Source organism: Falco naumanni, chromosome Z (genome assembly GCF_017639655.2).
Source record: "Falco naumanni isolate bFalNau1 chromosome Z, bFalNau1.pat, whole genome shotgun sequence".
NCBI lineage: Eukaryota > Metazoa > Chordata > Aves > Falconiformes > Falconidae > Falco > Falco naumanni.
The window spans coordinates 38,462,674-38,484,404 of NC_054080.1; the positions used below are offsets into that span (position 1 = coordinate 38,462,674).

Sequence of the window (21,731 nt, forward strand, 5' to 3'; positions counted from 1 at the left end):
ACTCCGTTTCAAGAAACAAAATGAGGAGCTGAGGGAAGAAAAGGAGGAGGCGTCATCTCCTTACTCTACGATTGACAACAGCTTGCGTGCCACATCTGCTGATGTTGCCTTATTCTGCAAACCTTTTCTTCCAGGCTTTCCATCACTTGTGCGGTCAGGACAGGCTTCGCTTTGGTCAGGCTGGTGTGACAAATGTCATCACTTGGTCTCTGTGCCACTGTCTTGGGGGCTTCCCCACAGGGGTGCTGCCTACATGGTACTCTGAATTTGTGGCAGTAGGTGCATCCATGCCACACAGTTAGCCTACCCTTCCTATCCATACTTTCTGTTCTGTTTTCCTTAGCTACTTCTCCATCCTTACATCTTCCAAATATGGTCAATTTGCCAGTTGGCATTTACAGTTGTGTAAGAAGTAATATAGTGGTTTAGTCTTCAGAGCTTGTGAATATCCCCTGTGCTTTGGACAGCACACACTCATTTTGCCTGTTTTGCAAATGAACAAATAATACTTCTGTTATTAAATGGATTTCTAAAAATTATTTTTGGTCTCTGGTTTTTTTTCTTTTTCAGAAGCAAGTTATTTTTTCATTTAGTATAGACTTTATTTCTCCTCAGGGAATACTGGTACAACCAACACGGTAATGATTTATAAATTATTTTTTAAAATGACAGGATTATAATACTGTTAAGAAATACCTGGGAGCCTTCTGTACAATTCTTCTAGGCTTGTCGTGCTTTTCTTTAAAAAGTCCATCTTTTGATGTCTGTTTTTTTAACCTGTGAAGCCCTACACTTTGAGGTGGCAAAGATAAACTTAGTAACTATAGGATGGTAGAAGATACTAGCAAGAGGATATTAGTAGGTTTTATGTCTTGTCATACAAAACACTGCAGACTAAAAACTAATCAGTTTCTTGTCTCAGAAGAGATGGCTGTACTTTTTAAAAATATGTTGAGAAAATCTATGCAATTGGTATGTGCCTGTCATTTCTGCGAAATACGAGTTCCAGAATTCTGCTTTTTAATCAATTAAATCATATTAATTAAAAGCAGCAACCATAAAACCTAGCATTATAGCCAAAACCCCCTTTGAAACCACAAGAAGGGGAGGGTACATGTGATGGTGTTTCATAAAGGAGTAGATCAGAGCTTCCTGAGTAGGCTACTTTATATAACAGTCAGGGTAAAATATGACTAAAGCTATGAAAAATATCAGGGCATTAGCCTTTTTAATGGAAAAAATGGCAATGTAAAATGTCTTTTTTTCTGTCCCTGAGAGAAGTAATTTTACAGCAGGTCAGCCTCAGAAAATGCATATTGGTAATTTTTCACGGGATACATTTGCATGCTGAAATCATATTCAAAATACATAACATGTTTTGTGCCAACAAAATGACTCCACAGTATGACCATCTGCAAAGCAGAAAATACTCTCGGACAGATTTGGAACTCAGCATGTGGTCCCTCCTGCAGACAGTGCAGTAACTAATTTTATAAGGGATGAAGATAACTCTACACTGGTATTTATCTGAGCCTAGCTAATGAAACAGCATGTGGCTTAGAAAGGTGTAATATGTGTCTATTCCAATAAGAAAGTTATTTGACAAGGAAGCAAATATAGGCACATCCAGCTTTTCCAAATTCTGTGCAACCGTTTAGCCATGCAAGTATGTCCAGAACTTCTGCTCTTGCCTTCCTTAGACAAGCATTTGCACACACCAGACAGGTAACAGCACTCTTAACCTGGCAGCAATATCTTATTTCTGGGCTTGATTTCTGGCTCAGGTGTTTGTGCTCTAGAGGCATCTCCAAATTTGATTTACTGCAAAAAAAAGCTTTTATCTGCCCTGTGCTGCCTGGCAATGCAAGCTAGAAAGAAGTCTTTAGGATGTCTTTTCCAGATCACCAGGTTGTCTGTGTAAAGACACTGCCTCCCAAAATTATCTAGAATATTCTGAACAGAGAGATCCAGGAACCTTCTAGAAAAAGTGCGTATCAGTGTGGTGGGGGCTATTCAGCTGTCCTTTTTCTTGTTTTCATCAGACTTCTTTAAGACTCCTTAACTCCCAGATGGGGAGAGTGCTGTGCCTTTTGTTGCTGGTACACAAAGAGCTGCTGCCAGGCTGCTCCAACCTTGCCTAGGCAGAATTGCTATATGAATATCTTTTCTGAAGTTCCCGACATTTTCATCAAAAGCATTGTTAACTTAAACCCCACAGCTGCTTGAATACATTCAGTGTTCGCAGTGTGTCAAAACCAGAAGCTAAGAGAATTGTCAAAGTCAAGGTCGGATGCCCTGACTCATCTGACCTGTGTCTCGCCAAGCTGTCACCTTCCTCAGGTCCTTCCCCCCCACTTCCAGTCTTCCTGCAGACATTGGGATCACAGAGTTTGGTAAAACCAAGGTAGTTTACTAGAAGGAAAACAGGCAGTTGGAAAATCTATAGTGGTTTGTCCCTGACTGAGAGGATGTCTATTCTACCCTTCCAGCCGCTCAGCGCTTGCCCTGGCAGGGTGTACGAACAGTAACCGCCGCTGCCTTGCCAGCCCCAGCCCTGGGCATCAGCCCTTCCCGCCCCTGCGCTTCCCCTCCTGTGCTCAAAGTGGCGGTTTTCATCAGCAAGGTCCTTGAGTCAGACGGGTCTGCTGAGTAACACACTTCCCATTTATCAGGAGCTGGCAGGCAGGAGAGGTAGCAGCAAACCCGCTACAAATCCCAGCCCTGCACCAGAAAAATAGGAAGCTTGTAAATGTTTTTTGTCAGGTCTTGTGGCCTGAAAATTCCGTTTTTTTCCTACCTGCTCAATGTTGCTGCTAGAGAGAGAAGACAGTGGAGGCAAACAGGAAGAGAAAGGAAGTTACAGGCAGATTTATCCCTCAAGTACAGTTTGTATCTCTGAAACACAAATCCTTTTTGTGAGAGCAAAACCTGTGAGGGGTCTTGGTGCACTAATCAGACAGCTGGAGGAGGCAAAGAGGATAAAGTGCTGGTGACACCTGTGTGCCAGCAACTTGCAGCCAAAATGCTCGAGAAGCTCAGACACACCTGGGGAAGCAAGAGGCATGGGTCTGAAAGATACCAGTGGGCTGGGACTGCCACAGGCCTGGGATTCCCACTCCATTGCCTCCAAAGGATTTGGTTCAGTGCAAAAAAATGATGGGAAACCGCAAGTACTAGCTCAGTAGCAAGGCTGAGGGGATGGCTCTCTATAGCATAATGTCTGTTTGCTTTTCCTGAGTCAAAGAAAAGCGTTTTTGGTGGAGAAGAATAATATTTCTTTTTCCTCATTACATTTTCATGAAAAAGTAACCTATGTCACAGTATCACAACAATCACTGTGTGTGGTGCTTGAGGTGCTGTATTTCTGGGATGCATCAGGGCTGCTCTTTTAAACCAAACAATTTTTACTTGTTCTGTAAGACAAGTGAGTAGCTACTTTAACTAAAATACTTGTTTCGAGTTAAAGAAGCATTGTGGTAAATACAGGAGTGAAATAAAAATGCTGAACTGTGAAATGGAGCGCTGTTGTAGCTGTGATGGTCTGAGGGCATATGCAGGCCAGGGCTTGCAGTGAGAGGCAGTTTTATTAGTTGAGCAGATGTAGTTTGAGGGGAAAAAAGGAAAAAGACAAGCTGTGGAACAAACAAGCTCTCCTCTAGACCTGAAGAAAGGATTGCGTGTCTGAAAGCTTTTCTGATGACGGCTTGCTATTTTATATATATATATATATATATATATCTATGTATGAAAAACTGCTATAAATAAAAAAAATCTTCAGAATGACAGGACTTTAAACCTGCTGCATAGCCTGTTCCACCCCAAAAAATAATAAGTTCATATGATTCTTTCAGGTGATTTGAACTTCGGAGTGTGCCCTAGGTAAAAGCAGACAAGGCATAACTGTATAGTGATTACTGATTGCCACTGGATAAATCTGTGGCATTCGTTGAGCCAATATATGTTGTATGCTGATATCTATATGACATTTCTCTCCTGACTTACTTGTTGAACCTGTGCATTCACCTAATGCATAGTTGAAATACCATCCTGCACATGGCACAAAATTAAAATAATCCTTGTTTTTATCAATGTGATGTTTCAAGGTTTAGATTATTTTGACTGCTCTTTGTAGCTTGTAGTTCATTTTCTCCCATTCTGTATTCTTTCCCCTGTAAAATACATCTTATTTGCATGGGTTTATGTCTAATTATAATGTGCTGTTAATCTCAATCTGTATTTAAAACAGCTAAACAAGGTTTGGAATCACCTTTACTTGTCCCTGTGCAACCCTTCTGCCCTTCTGTCCTACAGTATCAATGGGACAGATCTGCTACAGCTTTGTAGCTAGTGGTCTCAGGAAGGTCCCTGTGTGCATGGGAGAAAATTCTGAATACAGACCAGATTGGCTATTCAGATAAGTTGTTAAATACTGAAAAGATCTTTAAGACTTGTTTGTAGCAGTAGATGATTTCAAGAGTTTTTGCAGTATACAGTTACTGTCCTATGAGACAATATGAAGTCAAATCAATTTTCAACATGCATTTCTCTCATTCAACCTGACTGTGATTGGAAGAATGAAAAAATATTAGAAAGATAAAGCAAAATGTTAATGGCATTAATTTTGCTTACAATATAAAAGTAGAGCCACAAAGAAATTATTCAGATTGTATTGAACAAATTAAAATTTTGTACATTGCGTGTTTTGTATACAACATGCATATTACCAGGAATATTTTAGGATTCTGATTTTATCTAAAGCCAGGTGGTTTTGTTTTGACTGGAAAAGTGCATATTATAGTAGTAAGAAAGATGATAGGTTTTTTACATTACAAGAAAGGTTTGAAAAGCAATTTGATTAAAGATATGTTTTATGATCAGATTCCTCATGGCTTAATAAAGTGCAAAGACAAATATTTTAATTTATGATGAGAAAAGTTTTTTTTTAATAGTGTGACAGAACATTTTATCCTTTGTAGTTCTGAAGGTACTCTTCCTACACTACATGGAATATTTACTGTCTTCTGCTTCACACTGAAATAATCTAAATTTGAATGACACCTGTTTTTAGCCCTGAGAAGAGCTAACTGACCCACTACCTAACCTCACTTGTGAACAGAAATATGGTCTGAAGCTCTTTTCTCCTAGTGCATTTCAAGTAAAATGAAGAAACCCACACATCTGGTTGCCATAAAGCCTTTTTTTTGTCTCTTCAGGGAAGCAATCAGTCGTGTTTGTGAAGCTGTGCCTGGTGCCAAAGGAACCTCCAAGAAACGAAAGGTATTTTCTTTTATTGTAGTGCAGTTGACTGTGTTTTCTTAGTTACAACACAGAGGAGACCAGACACAGCAGGCAGGTGACTTTAAAGTAGCTTTGAGAATTGCAGGTCATTAGTAATTTAAAGTATTGGCTGTTTTCACCCACTGTATGTTGCCTCTTGCCCTTTTCATCAGTATCTGCTTTTACAGGCATTTACGAGTACGAGTACATCTAGGAAAAAGATTGTGGCTTGCCTTTATGCTCCTACTGTAGAAACCCCCTCCTTTTTCTTGTCTTTCCTTTGTAGATTGCAAGTGGAAAACTTAAACAAAAAGGGATGCCTTTTCATAAAATGCATGACTAAATTGTTGAAATAGGTGCTGGAAGCTATTGCAGAGGCCAAAAATATACATAGTTTTGAAAATCATTAGATCTGTTCTTGGACCATAGCTCTACTAGTGACAATTAATGAGTTTGGATATCACTGATCACTGGAAATTGAGAGAACATACCAGGTGATCCTCTGTTCCCTATGCTCTTTCCATAAGCACCTGTGGCTGATCCTCAGTGGCCAGCACTGATGGCAGGTCCAATGGGCATTAGCCTTGTTACCAAAAATTGTACCCAGGAAAGCTCTCTGTGCCCAGTGACAGTTTAGAAAGCCGACATTGGTTTATTGCAGCGCTGGGTGCACGGGGGATCTTTCCTCCTAACACGCACACCAAGTTACTCCAGGGTACACATCACATACAGCAGAGAACTTGCACATTCACAGTACGTCACACATTCGTTTTCATTCACGCACAGGACTGGTTACAAGTCCCTCACTTCTGACGCAAATCAGTGGCAGCCTCAGGTAGCGCTGCTGAAGGGTTTTGCCAACCAGCCGTGCTCCCCGAGCGGGCTCTGCCCGCTCTCAGCGGGGTAGGGATATCTGTTGAGTTGGAGGTCATGATCTCCCATGACCACGATTTCCTTTCTCCTACTGTCAACCAATTTTCTGTCATTTGAAACACCTTATCAGCTTGTCTCCTCTTGTGGCCAGAAGTTTCTCAGTTGGAGGCTTCTTTCTGCATAATTTACATAACATAATGGTGTCTTATCATTATCTGTTCTTTGTTTCCCAAGATTGACTCCTTTGGTTAGAAGTCCTTTCATTCATCAGTTTGACGACTTGAGATGGTGGGTACTTGGGAGGGTGAGTCATTTAACGACTTGAGAGGGAGGGTCAGCTTGACCTAAACTTTGTGCACATACTTGTTACATTAAATCAGAGTTCAGTAATTCGGCAGTTTAGGCAACAGCCTGACACAGTTATTACCATGCTTTTATTCTTATTTGTGTGGTAGGAGTTAGGATCTGCAGGCAACAAGTGGGGTAAGCCTCAGCCTAGCTCCTGCACCACCTACTCTACCAGGGGTCTGCTGGCAAAGCCAGGATTTAATGCTGACTCTAAGGGAAGGAGCATAGAAAGCAATTAATTACAGCCTTTGTGTGTGCTGTTGGGTCCAGGAGGAGAACGGGCAGGTGAAGGAAAAGGTCCGCCTGCTTTTCCAGCTGCTCCACCATCTAGACAGAATTGCAGCAGAAAGGGATGGGATGAAATGCAACTTGTCTGCAATGGAGAATCTTCCCCTGGTAAAATAAGGTGTATGTGACAACATATGTCACAGTGTAATTCGAAATTGTCTGAGAAACTAAGGTTGTGGTTTCACCACCACCACCACCACTACCACATTTATCTCATTGGCATTTCTATGTTCTCTGTCTTTTTTTTTTTTTTTTTTTTAAACCTGAAAGTAAAAAGGAAAATAACTTTTTCCTTGGAAAGCAAAATGACAGAAAGTATCATGGAAAAGTAGGATAAACAGAGTCCCAAGTGCCTAGTGAGATAACTTGCTGTGTTACTGGTTTTAGAAGCAATGTTGCTTATCAGTTATTGAAAAGGAATAGAAGTTTTAAAGTAAGTGTACTGACTGAGAAGAAAATTTGCCCAGCAACAATAATTCAGATAAGTGTAAAAGACAGATATATTTTGCCAGTCTGCACTTGCAGCATGTTTTTGCCACTGGTGGCTTACGAGTTTTGCTTAGGTGATATGTGCTTCTTGAGGCCAAATTTTCACCTTTACCCACACTGTGGGCAGGTGATTTCTAGGCATGAGCTAGGATTCATGAAGGTTTAAGGAAAGAAGAGAAACGAATATTCAAAAGGGCTTATTTTAAAGAGAAGTTAATGAAGTACTAGCTCTATAACATGACAAAGTGAAAATGGTGCAGCACAAATATTACATACGAGCGGTATGTAGGTAGTGTATTTTTAATCAATTAAACAGAAGGATAAGAAGCTAAAACTTAATATATGATAGTTTTAAGGAGTAAAGAAACACAAGTGTGTGCATCCTACTAGGGAGAAAACTTCCCAAGCTTGCAGGCAGCTTGAGGCAAATGCAAATACAGTGGCAGAAGAACATGGCCTCCGTTCACAGCTTTGCTTTCTATCCTAAAGACCAGCATAAATATCCACCAATGCAAGCACAAAAAGTGGAAGGACTTGGTTTGTTCTGGCTGGGGAATGTGATTTTTTACAGGTTATCTGAATGAGGCTGCTGTCATGCAGCTGTATGTTTCCTCATAGCTGTTAAAGGTGAGAGGTTTTGCTCAGATTTTGCTTTAGCAGCATAACTTGTATTGCTACAAAACCTCCAAAGATCTAGTGAATGAAAGGCCTAAAAAAGTTATCATACTATTACATCCCCGTTATTACATTCCAACACTTTGTACTTATGCTCTGAGTTAGGAGTAATCTTTAGCTGTGTGTTGTACCCCAGCATACAGAAGTTTTAGCCTATGTCTGGGGGTTTTCTTACCATTAAGAAGTCTACAAGCATAACAACAATGACACTGTATCTCTTTTTGTGAGCATTCCTTCAGTATCACTGGAGTCCCACTTTCCATGTGGAAAGGGGGTAGAGCAGTCAGTAGGTGCCAACTACAGCTTTATTTTCAGGAGCTGAAATGGGGTTTATAGAATAAGAACATGCCATTTTAAGATACTGACTTAAAGCATTCATCTTAAGTCTGCTTACTTGGTCCCTTGGTGAAGATGAGACTTCGCTATCTCACAAAACCCCTATTTTGTTAGGTCAAGAGTGTATGAATACCTGCCTAGCTATTATCACTATTATTACTATTATTAGCAGTAGTAGTAGTAGTATAAATGAAAAATTATTTCCAGAGGAAAACAGCTGTTGCGATGAAGTGTTCTTTGAAAAGTCAGCAACATTAGAAACCTTTAAGATGCAATTAACCCTGCATACAATGAAGGTCATCCCAAATAAACAGAGAACAAAAATGTGCTTTTTCATCCCCCTCACAGCCACCAAGCAAAGTTCTTTCTAGCATCTTGGGAAAGAGCAATCTTCAGTTTGCAGGAATGAGCATAATGCTGAATATCTCCACCACCAGCTTAAACCTAATGACTCCTGATACAAAACAGGTGAGTGTAACTGCCGTATTAATTTGTGAGGCTTTTGATGAACAGCCTACTGCACCATTATTTGCTTCTGCCCAAATACTCAGTTGCTCAAAGTTATTATTCCTCAATAATGTCTATAAAATGAATGAAAACAGCATATAAAGCATAGTAGGAGTCATAGTTTGTTCCAGTATTCAACACCGCTTTGATGAATTATTTTCTTCTTGCTCTGTTTCTGGTAGATCGGTTTTGCTCTTAAAAGACCCACGACATGAAATGGCATTTTCTGGTCGTGGGAGTTCTTGTTGGGTACAATTACAAACTTTCAGAATGTTAAAAGGGATGCATTTGGAGTAAGTGGCTAAAGGACTGAATGCATGTTCCCAATTTTGTTGTCGTTCTTCCAATTTAGAGCCTTAATGAGCAATCTATTCCTAAGACGCTGGTAAAAATACAGCCGCAGGGATTCTGCAGTGCAGTGAAATTCTAGTCTTTTAGAGAGACAAGGCAGCCTGTTTCAAGCAGCCTATTTCTTCTTCATTGTGCTGAAGGTACAGACAGACTGTGGGGAATCACTGCAGTGGATTGTGAATGATGTATGAGATGAGAAAAATCCTTGCTCAGGGTATATATAAAGAGAAAGCGGACAGGCATGCGTAGTCACTGCTGTTCTATTTGCTGTGAGCCACATACTGCGTTAGGGCACACAACTTTCTGCCTAGATACAGCCAGAGAGAAAATAAAAAGAAATTCCTGCTGTCCTTGGAGCCTCAGGATTAAAAAATAAGAAAGAATACATACTTTGTCTATTAAAAAAATGTTGTTTATTTTAAGTTTTCATTGATTTATCTTAGTTTTTATCCTTATTAAGAAAAAAACCATAATCTTCTGCAGGGAGCACTGAAACTGAGGAAGCAGCATTATGGCTAGTTGCAGTGGTTTGGAGCCTTATTGTGGAATATACACAGCAGTGCTTTTCATAGGGATAGTTGACACCAGTCAGAAGCACAGGAACTTGGTGTTAATTAGATCTACTAAAAAAGTGCCAGACCCTGAAAGTCGCCTTGTCTTCAGCTGAAGTCAGGGTAGAGATGGAGTTAAACTGATTTATCCCAGGGAGGAATCATTCCCCAGATGCTTTGCCTTTTCTACGATTTGAAAAAACTGTTTGTCTTTCTCTCACATAATTATTTTTGAGATAGACTTGGTCGGGGTGCTGCAGGACTGGGAAACATCTGGTTTCTCAGAGATCCCAGTCTGGCTGTGGTCTCCCTTAAGGGTTTCTTGTTTGTGCCAAGTATTTGATTTGAAAATAAGCACTGCCCAGCAGATTTGTCCTTTGAGGCCCCACCCAGGAAGATGGCTATGAACTTCTGTAATAGCCTATTTTTCCCAGAGTAGCTGGAAGGGAAGAAAAGATAGGACAGTGTTGTTAGCCCTTGGGATAGGAGTAAAGCAAGTGCATGTATCCCCTGCACAACAGTTTTGTGAACATATGTCCTGGTTTTGGCTGGGATAGAATTAATTTTCTTCTCAGTAGCTGGTGCAGTGCTGTGTTTTGGCTATGGTGTGAAAGCAATGTTGATGGCATGTGGATGTTTTGTGTTATTGCTGGGGGGTGTTTGTACTAGGTCAAAGACTTCTGAGTTTTTCTCAGCCTGGCAGCAGGAGGGCTGGAGGGGCATGGGAAGCTGGGAGGGGGCTCAGCCAGGACAGCTAACCCGAACTAACCAAAGGGATATTCCATACCATGGAACATCATGTCAGTATATGAACTGGGGGGGGGGGGGGGGGGGTTGTTCCAGGGCTGTTGATCGTTGCCTGGGGACTGGCTGGGCACTGGCCAGCGGGTGGTGAGCAGCTGCATTGTGCATCACTTGTTTTCTTTTTTCCCTTCCCTTTGGATTTCATTTCTCCCTCCTTCTCCTTCCTTTTTATTATAACTGTTACTATTACTAGTGTTGTTCTTTTGTTTTTCTTTTATCTCAGTTATTAAACTGTTCTTATCTCAACACTCAAGTTTTACGTTCCTTTCCGATTCTCCTCCCCAACCCCTGGGTGAAGGGGGAGTGAGTGAGCAGCTGTATGGGGATTAATTACTGGCTGGGTTTAAGCCACAAGAACATGTTAAGCAGGGATGAGTGGAAGATGATTTTCTTTTGTCGTTTATAATGCAGATTTGGGTAGACTGAAATGTTTCTAAACTATGTGCCAATACTTGTGAATCATTTCATATTAGGCAATGCAAAGCGTTGGTAATTTGCTGTGCCTTGCTGCAGTACATTGGTGTTGAGGGTGGGGGGAATACCCCAACCTCAAATAAATAAACTGTTTAGCTGTGGAAGTTTAAAAAAAAAAAAAAAAAAAGTCTGACATCAGCTGATGGTTTCAAGCACTTTTCAGTTTTCTTAGAATTTGGAAAAGTAAGTTTTCAGGCAATCTGAAGTAATTTTTGTGTTTTATGATGCTGATCTGAAAGATTGCATTATTTGCACATTTCAAGATAGTGACAAACATTAAATGTGTAACAAATCTTCACTAGTACATCTCTATTGTTAGGATCACTTCTTTAAGGGAAAAGAGAAAGAAATCCTCACTGATGAGTAAGAGAATGATGGTTTACCACTGAACGCTAAAAATTAATCACATCTTCAGAGGCTGCTGTGGGACAAGCAGGAGTACCGAAAATTAAGATCTCTTGATATGAAAGAAGCACTACGAATAGTAGTCAGCTCTCTCTGAGTTAGCAAAGCAGCTAGATCCAGATAAACTCATGTCAGGCTTTTTTCTTTCCAAGGAAGAGAGTTGCTAGTTCAGGTCTTTAAGATGCAAGATGGGGAAAACAGCCCAGAGAACGTCTTTTTATCCTCACTTTTTTCCAAAACGTTTTTCTAAAGTATGTGGTAGTCTCTTCAAAGTGGTCCATTAAGATCCAAATTACTATTATCACATGCTCCGAGGCACTAAATAAGGGGCCTATCCTATACCAGACAAATTCCTTGGCATGGTTTCTGTGACTCAAATGATCAAGTGAAATTTTCTTTCAAATGACCTTTTCTTTCTTGGTTGTTTCATGATTTCATTATTAAAAGATTTCAGAAGTTAAACCTCAGAATAGCAAAGGAGCAGAGCAGTTCTCCTTGCATTAGTTTCATGACAATTTGTCTCTTCCTAAAGAAATATCATATTAGTTCAAATTGTACATAAGTAAATTGAATTTCAGATGCCCTGGAGTATGCCTGAGAGTTTGTCTGTAATGCTACATTGCAGCTAGATTCAAAATTGTTTTCGTATTGCAAAGAAGTTGGCGTTTGAAACATAAAATGACACAGTAGGTATTGGAAGCAGTGTTAGGATCCTTAGCTGGTGAGCAAATTGGCATGATTTCATTGATTTCACTGGAGTGGCATCAGCAGAAAACTATTTTGATGAATAGGACCCTTTGCTCCATTCATCACTATTTGCAATAAAGAAAGTGAGCTTTAGCAGATTAAAATTTCTCCAAAGATACTATGTGACAGATCTATATGATTTACTGGAGTTCTGAGCACATTTAGCAATTTTGCCACGCTGCTGTTTTAAAGAACACCAGCACAGGTACATTCATCCTTAAGTTTCTTTATATTATCATGCCACTCTTTGCACTCCTTGTAGGTGAAATGCAGAGGTCATTTTGATCTTGGTTTTGGATTTTCACCCCTATGCAAAAAAAAAAAAAATAAAAAAAAAATCAAAGGGGTGAACTGTAAGAAAGCTTACTGACTCACATTTATCCTTTCTGACCCATACAGATCATAGCAAATCACCATATGCAGTCTATTTCCTTTGCGTCTGGAGGTGATCCGGTAAGCATTTCTTTAAAGCTTTCCCCCACGTAGATATTGCTTTATGAGGACTATGTGACAAAATTTATTGCGTTGCTCATTGAAAGAAAAATATAGCCACAATAGCTCCTGTTTCTTGTTTCATAAAATGATTGTTGCCATCAAACTCTTTTTGAGGAAAACGACTGACAAGCAGTCATAGATCCTTCTCTTTGACTGAAACAAAAAGTATCAAAGGGCTGTAAGCATTCATATAATAACTGATAAGCAGGGCTCTGTTTTTCAGAGTAATGTAGTATAGTCATATGGGTGTTGTGTGAATTTTTGTCTTGACTGGCTTTTTTTCTGTACTTTTTACAGTAACAGACTATGTTGCAGTTATATTTATAGCAACGCATGCATTTATTTTTTTCTTCTTGCCTTTAAGTACGCATTGAGGAGACTGTACTAAATACTGCCTTCAGGTATATTCGCTACACTGATGCAGCTTGAAGACAGGCTTTCAGGAAAAGCCCAGATCTTCCTAGTTTTGCAAAGCTTTCAGATACACCTACACATTTGGTTCATTTAGATCAAACACGGACTCCTGCTTGTTGCATTTTCTCCTGTTCTTATAAGCAGTCCATCCAAAGGCATATTAAATGTGCTTTAAAAGTATTTGTCACCCAGGAAGGAATGAGAGAATTATAAAACAGGAACATTGCTCACCTCTTACCTTAGAGGTCTGAAAGCTTTTAAACCTAGATTACTTGAATGAGCCTGCCTTTTCCTCCATCATGGAATCTGTCAGTCATGTACTACAGGCAAGGCAATTTCCAGCCTGCTTTGTGGGTTAATTCTCTCAGTTCAGCTCTGTTAAGTTGAAGTTCTTTGGCACTTTCTCTGTTCATTTCACTATCCTCAGAAAACATAAGGGCAAGCTTCAGTCTTAGTATAGCTCTGCTGAGCTCAGTTTACTTTCAGAAAGGAAAAGAACACATCATAACAATTTGGGGCACAAAAGATGGATCAACAGCAGCTTTGAAATACAACAGATTGCAGTGGATACTGTAAATGAACAGTTCCTGAAGTGGGCAGAGGATTGATTAGCACAGTTCCCTGCCTCCATAAGAAGATTGTTCGCTCCCCATCTGCCATCCCAAATGCTAAGTCCTGGAAACACCATTGCACACTGCCCACTGATAGATGAATTATCAGGAAAGAGGAGAGGAGCAGCAGTAGAGATTGAATTTGGAGTAAACAAGCTCTTCCAAATGTTTTAGAGATAAAAATCATGCTACTGAGTCAGTGGGCTACCAGAGAAATGAAATTGCATGGTGTAAGGGAGCCTACACGAGACAGTGAAACTGTAAAGTTGCATTCCCAATTAGACCACTACATGGTGATCTCATTCTGGGGTGAAGAGGGTAAGTGAGTATCTAATGACACTGTACAGGCTTGTCTCAGTGGGCTAGTACCTTGCACAACTTCAAATCAAAAGCTTGTTTATAAAGCAGGTGGTTCCTTTGTCCCACATGCACATGGAAGAAGACAAAATGCAAGGATGTGATTTAAGTCACAGCTTTATTAACCTATCTGAAGGTCGTCCAGACATAATTTTCATCAGCCCTTAATGACTTCCACTTGGTGGAGGACTGCCACCACCAAACACAGTTGGGCTCAGCCAATAAGCTCATCTCCTCATATGAGATTTAAAATGGATGGAGGAAGGCCATCCTGAACTAGGAACCCAGATCTGTGCCCATGTTTGTTCAGGGAATACTTCTCTTATTTTGAATTTTGAAGTTTTGTTTATTTAGAAGCAAGACTGCCCCGACTTCTCACCCTGTCCAGTTTTCTGCTCTGGATATCTGCCACACATTCACACCAGCAATTAGCTTTGCAACTTTCCTCCCACTCCCTAAGCATCAATTACCTTCATCATTCAAAATATATCCACTGGAGAAGCATTCCAATGTCTTGGAGAACAGCTTGAATACCACATATATATATATATATATATATATATATATATATATATATATATATATATATATATATATATATATATTTATTTTTTTTTTTCAATATTCCCCTTTGCAATGAGTCAGACAGTTTCTGGCTGTGCCAGCACATGGAAGCTTAAAAATCTCTCCACCAAATCCTTTTACACACCAATTTGGACTAATTTTTAGTTCACTTCCAAGACTGTGGAATCTGGATCTGCTTTAGCTCTTTTCAGCACCTCCTTATGATACACTAAATTTTCATCCATAGTCATTTCAGGTGACTGTTTCCAGGCTGATAGACAAGACATCTGTTTCTGGAGATGCCTGCTGAAATTTCAGACAGGCAGATCTTGTAAGGCCTAATCAGGCAGGTCTCTCAGAGGTCCCTGAAGGCAGTAGTTTTTCAGTTTCAGCCCTGCCTCCAGATTTTAGCACCACAATTCAATTTCTTTGAGGTGAAAATTGTAGCATATTTGTACTTGTCTTCAGTCTTCGACTGTCAGGGACCACTTTGCTGCATCAGCCCAGCCCTGTATAACCTTTTGATGGGAGTCTTCTAATTTAACCACTGTGAAATGTGCCCATCTTAGGTCCTTAATATTTTGTTATAGTCAGCTTGAATCTGAGAGCTTTAGATGAAATAAAGAGTAGGTGGTTCCAGTCTCTCACACCCACGCTAGCTATGAGATAGGTCTATGATTTACTCAGGCATAAATGTATCCATTAGCTATGTCTGTATTAGTAAATAAAATGATCTGTGTCCTGTTTTCTGGCCCTGAAACTAAATAGCACAGTGCAATTTGCATGCACACATTCATTATCTTCCCTTCCAGCCGTCTCTTGGGATTGATGCCCAGCATGTGCTGGTCCCTCAGAGAATTTCAGACCATGGCCTGGAAAACCAGTACAACCAGGCAAGTGAGAGTAGCGATAATTAAACAGTATGGACAACTGTGGGACAGCTCTCAGGCCTTTACCTTGACTCTGTTTTATTTGCTACTATTAGACATAGCCACTTTTATCGTCCCCTTATGTGTTGATGTGCCTCATTACTTCCACTCAAATCATTGCCCAGACACTATGTCACTGGGTGCATAAGAAATTACTGGACAAAATGCTAGGGCTATTCTTCTCTGCTGTGCTTTTTTAACAGACCAACCTCATTACTCCTGTGTCTGAGTGCCTTCCAACAGTGCATTAAGTGATATGGCTACACATCTGTCACCAGAACCATGAATGTGCTTCATCATTTCTCTTGGCCTCTGCTTGGGAAGGAAATTGTATAGGCATGCAGCACAGTGATTTATCTTGGGTGGGTGGTGGTGGTGTGGGCTTGCACTAGAGAAAGCTAAGCTGAAAAAGTCTGTCTTTTAACTGAGGATTGATGTTTGTTATGACATTAGATCTTGACATAATTGTCAGTGGTCTTGGATCAGTCACCCGAAAAAGCTTTGGATAAATCTATGCATCCAAGTGTAGTGTATCCTATATATACCTCAGGTTTAGCTATACCTGACTAGCCAGGCATGTCAGGAAATACCAGGTCTAACCAGGACTTCTTGATTGCATCGAAGATATATGGCATTTTCCAGATGTGCCAGGATGCGTCACATTTCTCAGATGCACTGGCCTTTCTGTTTCATCTGCACAATGATAAAAGTCTGCGCTGCTTGTGCACAGGAGTGTGAGGGTGGCAGGAGAGCAAGCAAAAGATCCCCAAAGAAGATGTCAGCCTGCTCTTGCCAGAAAATCCACCTGGCTTGTGGCAATGGGGATGGCTGGGAGCCGCCCATGGTCTGGGGGAGAGCATCCTGGGATACTGCTTGTCACAGCCAAGCTGTGGCTGACCTCACAGCCAAGCTGTCACAGCCAACCTCTGTGCCATATGGCATTGTAGTCAGTAAACACACCTGCTTGTCACACACGAATAAACGCTGTTGCTCCGTTACTCCCACTCTTCCTGCCACAGAACTAGTTCATTATTCATGTTCTGAACCAAATTGTCTGGGTAGTTTGAAGACTTGTAATTCTACTCCCTCCTAAATGAGGCCTGATCCAAATCCTACTGAATTTATTTAATTGATTTTCAAAGCCTTGGGAGAGATTTTTAAGTTCTGCTGGAATAGATCACAGTCTGGAGAAAGCACAGTGGTGGGATCAGTACCAAAACCCATAAATATTGTTATAGGGTTTAAGTAGTATACAACTGTAAAGCAAAACATGTCATTTGAGACTGTACCCAGAGGAACATACACACTCTGGACTATGACCTTTTGCCATGATCAATGCAAAGATTTTTTGCATTCATTGTAGATACCTTTATTTTTTGACAGGATACAACTGACTATGTTGCATATGTAGCTAAGGATCCTGTTAATCGGAGAGGTAAGTTAGAAATAATCTGTTTGGCATCTTTTTTTCTTTGAAAAACATGAATTATTCGTGGTATAATTCAGTCAACTTTTTTTTACCCCAGAAAAGAATAAATGCAGCCCAGTAAAAAGATTGCCTTTGACAGAGTCATGGGAAGATTGTTTAGCAGTAAGAAACAGCAACATGCAAGTTGGTTCTCCAGCTTGGAACAGGTCTTGCCTGCAGTTCATCTCCAAATATCACTTTGATTCTCTTAATCTCTTAAATCAAATATTTGCCTTATTTGGCTGTGTGAGCTTCTAGGCAACAGCTTTTACCTACATCCAATCACTATGCAAGAACTAATCAGTCCTCTGATTAAGTCCTCCGATGAGGTGGCTGAATCTGTTCAGTCTCCTCAGTACATGCCTAATTCTTCCTAGCAAAATCAGATTCTTTTACCAAATAGTGAGCTTTTAAGCCAGCTTGCTAGAGGCTGCAATCCTATTTCTCAATGAAGTTTTATTCAAGGTTTTATTGAGTGATCAGTCAAGAACAGGGAACCTGTTCCAAGACTAGCATCCAGTTCAGATTCTCTAAAAAAAAAGTAAATTATAAAAATTGTGCATTACAGTCTGGAATAATAGGTACAGAAAATATTCCTGCTTGTAATACAGAAAGCTTCACTAGGTCTTAATGCTAGATACAAGGTATTGTATAATGTACCTGAGAATCTATTTATTATTCATAGATTCATAAAGAAAAAAAGACTAGCTCCAAAAAAAGATTCAAGCACTTCCAACAGGATTTCTGCAGAATTCAGACACTTTAATGTCAAAATGCCAACCCTGCAAACCATGAGCTGTCACCTTACCATGGGCACAACTAATTCAATAGCTTCCATATTTCGTCATCTTTAATGATTTTAGATATCTCAACAATCTGTTTTGTCCATGTGCAGAGATGTCCAGACTTGAGAGCATTAGCTTATAAATAATATCTGCACTAAATGTACTAATGTGCTGAATATTCTTGAAACACTTAGAAAACTTAAGGGAGGTGGAAGGTAGGGTGATAGCCCAGTTCTTTGCCATGCCTGTTACGTTCCAACATCATGTGCCCCCCATTAGAAAGTCTCTGGCATCAGACTCTAGGCTGTGTGGTGCAGAGCTGCTCTCCCTTCTGCTAATCTGGAGACTGATTCAGTTGTTTGGAGAGATCTCAGTGGCAATGTAATGGACCAGCATTGCAGACCAGGTGTTGGCACCACAGGGTTTGGAGGAGCTCTGTGCTGTTTTCTGTTCCTGTGAGAGGGGGTTTAATATAAAAACTGTTTCATGGATTATGTTCCTTATAGCTAAGTTGAATGTGTTTAGGCTTCACTTCCTTGTTGAGCTAGTTTATCGTAGATCAAAGAATCATGTAAGCATCTGGTATTGTCTTCCAGTGGCGTTTTTAGTCCAAGTAATTTCCCAGTTTTCTGTAGAAAAAGTTTGACAGAGTGGACCCTGTAGGTCTCCAGCTGCAGTGCATGTCCTCCATCCTTCAGATTATTTCTGTTCCTCCTTCTTTCATTTTTCTGCATTGTTTAAAAGATGTAGATGATCCCTGTTATTGTTTGGAGTAATCTGGCATTAATGTCAACAATCTAAAAGAGAGGCTGCACCTTCCTATCCTTACTTGCTTTTGTCATCATAATTAGCTGGTTTCTCATAAGCCTTTTTTTGCTGCAGTGAAGCACTGTTATCTTACATAAAATTCTTTCACACTGTGATCTTTAAGCTTTTTGCATTACAGCTTTCTGTGGGAGCCTTACTCATTCGTGTGTGTAGATCCGTGGTTAGCAGATCAGTGACTTTGTCTGTGATCAGTATTAAACGACGTGTTTTTAAAAGGTCTAGTTTGATCTGGATTGCCATCTTTCACCATCACTGGCCATTCTGTCGGTCTTTGTGCTACCTGCAAATTACTTTAGAAGCAAGTTCGAATTTACTTCTGTGTGTAGTGAAAATGTTACTGTTACTGACACTAGCAGCAATGCTATAGTATATCTTTCACTGGCATATTAGACTCATTTCTTCCCAAGGATGGAAAAGCTCTCTTCATGCTTTATATTCTGGATCTAGCAAGCTAAAGGCTGTCTGTCTTCCAGTGTAACATTTACAAGAAATGATCTCTGTGTGAGCCAAATCTTCTCATCCTTTTAGAAGAATCACATCTCCTACCTGCTGAAAGTCCATTCACGTATCCAAGGAAACAGGTTACTCATTATGTCACCTACTGAAACTACTTAATGACTCATACTTCATTTCAGCTCCAGACACGTTTAGCAATGAGCGGTGTAGCCTCTCTAAATCCCCACTCTGGTTATAGAGTGCAAAAATTACAGGTTTGTGTAGCTTAATCATTTTGGTCCACATTCATGGAGGTAAGTCTGCATCTTACCTGGGGGCAGATTGTTCAGTGCTGCCAGCAGTGGTGCAGAGAGGCTAAACAGCAAAAATCCTGCTGCTAACCGGGGATGTCTGCCTCTGCCTTTGAACACGTGGAGGTCCCGTTTTTGGCTGCTGAATCCACCCTCAACGTGCAGCTAAGGACACTTCCCCTGAATCAGGTATTGCCTCAGCATGGTGGTCAGCACAGCAGATGCTGTAAGGGGATAAGAGAGCATCACTGGATCTGTTTAGCAGGGCAGCACTGTGACTGGTGCCATCTCATGCTGTGTGAGGTACTACTGCTGCTGAGGGACAGACAGCTTGGTACCCTGGTCATTCCATACCTGCATAACTGCGGGTTTCTTGGCCATTTATTGTGGCCTCTTCAGAACTCTGTACAGCAGATGGGACTCTGAGAAGTCACTGCTAAACCTCCTTAGTCTCCCTATATTGCTGTAACTAAAGTTATGTCACACAAATGTTGTGACCAACCCTTATTTGTAGGACATTAACATCCAAAGCACTTGATTGCACTAAGCTGGACACCGGGCATATATTAAAGTGCAGGTTTTCAGCTGAAGAATTTATATTCAGGTTATTAAAGCAGTCAGGAGTGATAGACATCAGTAACTTTGAAGAAGGTCCCACTGTACGGCATTTTCCAAGCAGGGCTTGGAGAAGAACCAGAGTTTAAAATCCAGTCCAGGCTCTAACCAGTAAACCATGTGCTTATGCAGCACTGAATACGGAAAATGAGTTTGCCTGGGCTTTTCGGAATATCATCGAGGAGGTGTTCATTCAGATCTTTAGCTTCTAGCTCTTAACACCCATCTACATTCCTGCAGTGTTAGGTGAAGTTTTCATGAGTTCACCTGTTTATGTTGTTACAGAAGTCCATGTCTCTGAGCCACTCTTATTTAAAATGGGGCAGATTTGGTGGCTCAGACAGCTGATGAAGGTTTTTCAGTCTCCCATAGGAAGAGAACTTGTGTTGCCAGCCTTCCTCCTTACTGCCTCTGTCACAGGGGGTTCAGGGAGGTGGCACATTGCGGAGTGCTGGAGTTAACTGGGGTCCTGGCTCTGTGTTCCCCATCGATCCCACAGTTTTCTGGGATTGTCTCCATACAGGCAAGAAGGAAAAGATACCAGCCTTGGTATTACTATAATCAGATCAGGGCTGGGGATCTAGGAAATATCTCATAATATTACTGCTCCTCCCTTGGCCTGCATTTGGGAAACTCTGGAAACTCAAAGGAAGAGAACACCTTGCAAACTTGGGGTGATTAGACATCAAACTGAAGTGGTAATTAAATTCAGGAAAGCAAAGAATTTTTTTTTGTTGTTACTACCTACCGATATTTTTAGAATTTCAATTTAAAACTCAGAATTATCATATAATTTATTGCATTCAGGTAACAATAAGTGAAGTCTTATGCAATTTCCTGTCTTTATGATATACTCTTGTTAAAATTGTGGAACTGATTTGTGATCTAGCCTACTGCAATTAAACACCAGAGCAATTTAAATAAAAAAAGAGCCCATTGCCTGAAATTCACTGTGCCAGAATTGGGTTTTATTGAAATGAGCATGCCATGGGATAGGGCACCTATGCCTGACGTGTGTTTTGTCGTACATCAGTGTATTCCACCGTAATATAAACAATGATTTGCATATGCATTTTTCAAATCTTTTTCTTTTAGCTTGTCATATACTGGAATGCTGTGATGGCCTGGCCCAGGATGTCATCAGCACCATAGGCCAAGCGTTTGAGCTTCGCTTTAAGCAATACTTGCGATGCCCCTCTAAGATGCCTACTTTCCATGACAGGTGGGTGTGATTGCAGAAAACTGCTAAAGGATCTTCTTTAGCTTTGTATTTACTTAATAAAATTTGCTGTGGACAAAATTGCTGGAGACAGGCAGAATTTAAATACTCTACAAGATTTCTACTGAATTAGCAAAGCAGTGTTTGCCTAATGAATATGAAAGGTGCACAGTCATTTTAAAAGAACAGTCTAAATATGGATTTCACAGTGAACTTATTGAAATGGTCATGCATTTTCTGTTGTAGTTAGTAGGCAGAATTGGTTGGCCAAGAATGGATGTTATTTGTGGCTTTTCCTCATTGTTACTGTCACAGCAGCTGTCAGTTTAGATGAAATAGGCTAGAGTTGCTGGGCTTCCAAAATGACTAGTGATATTTCACTGTTTCTGATATTAGCCAGGGTAAAGTTTTTAGGAATGTGATGTATTGTGCAGAGGCTTTGACTGCGTTGTTCTCTGGAGGATATCTGTCTGCTGGTGTATGTTTAAAAGGCTGGGGTATAGCATTCTGTTTTCTTTGGTGAGCTGTGTTTTTGACATGGATTGCTATATGCTTGCTAACATTAGTATAAATCC

At 40.4% G+C, this 21,731-nt stretch overlaps 1 protein-coding gene across 4 annotated transcripts in view; it reads left to right on the plus strand.

Annotated features, from left to right (window-relative positions):
- SHC3 (SHC adaptor protein 3) overlaps positions 1 to 21,731 on the plus strand; it is a 110,954-nt gene that overhangs the window by 72,830 nt on the left and 16,393 nt on the right. For all 4 annotated transcript variants that reach the window (XM_040580366.1, XM_040580367.1, XM_040580365.1 and 1 more), the window contains 5 exons: positions 5,214 to 5,277; positions 8,635 to 8,754; positions 12,525 to 12,578; positions 16,879 to 16,930; positions 21,033 to 21,159. In XM_040580366.1, coding sequence (XP_040436300.1) covers positions 5,214 to 5,277; positions 8,635 to 8,754; positions 12,525 to 12,578; positions 16,879 to 16,930; positions 21,033 to 21,159 — 417 coding nt within the window. The remainder of the gene's footprint in view (positions 1 to 5,213; positions 5,278 to 8,634; positions 8,755 to 12,524; positions 12,579 to 16,878; positions 16,931 to 21,032; positions 21,160 to 21,731) is intronic.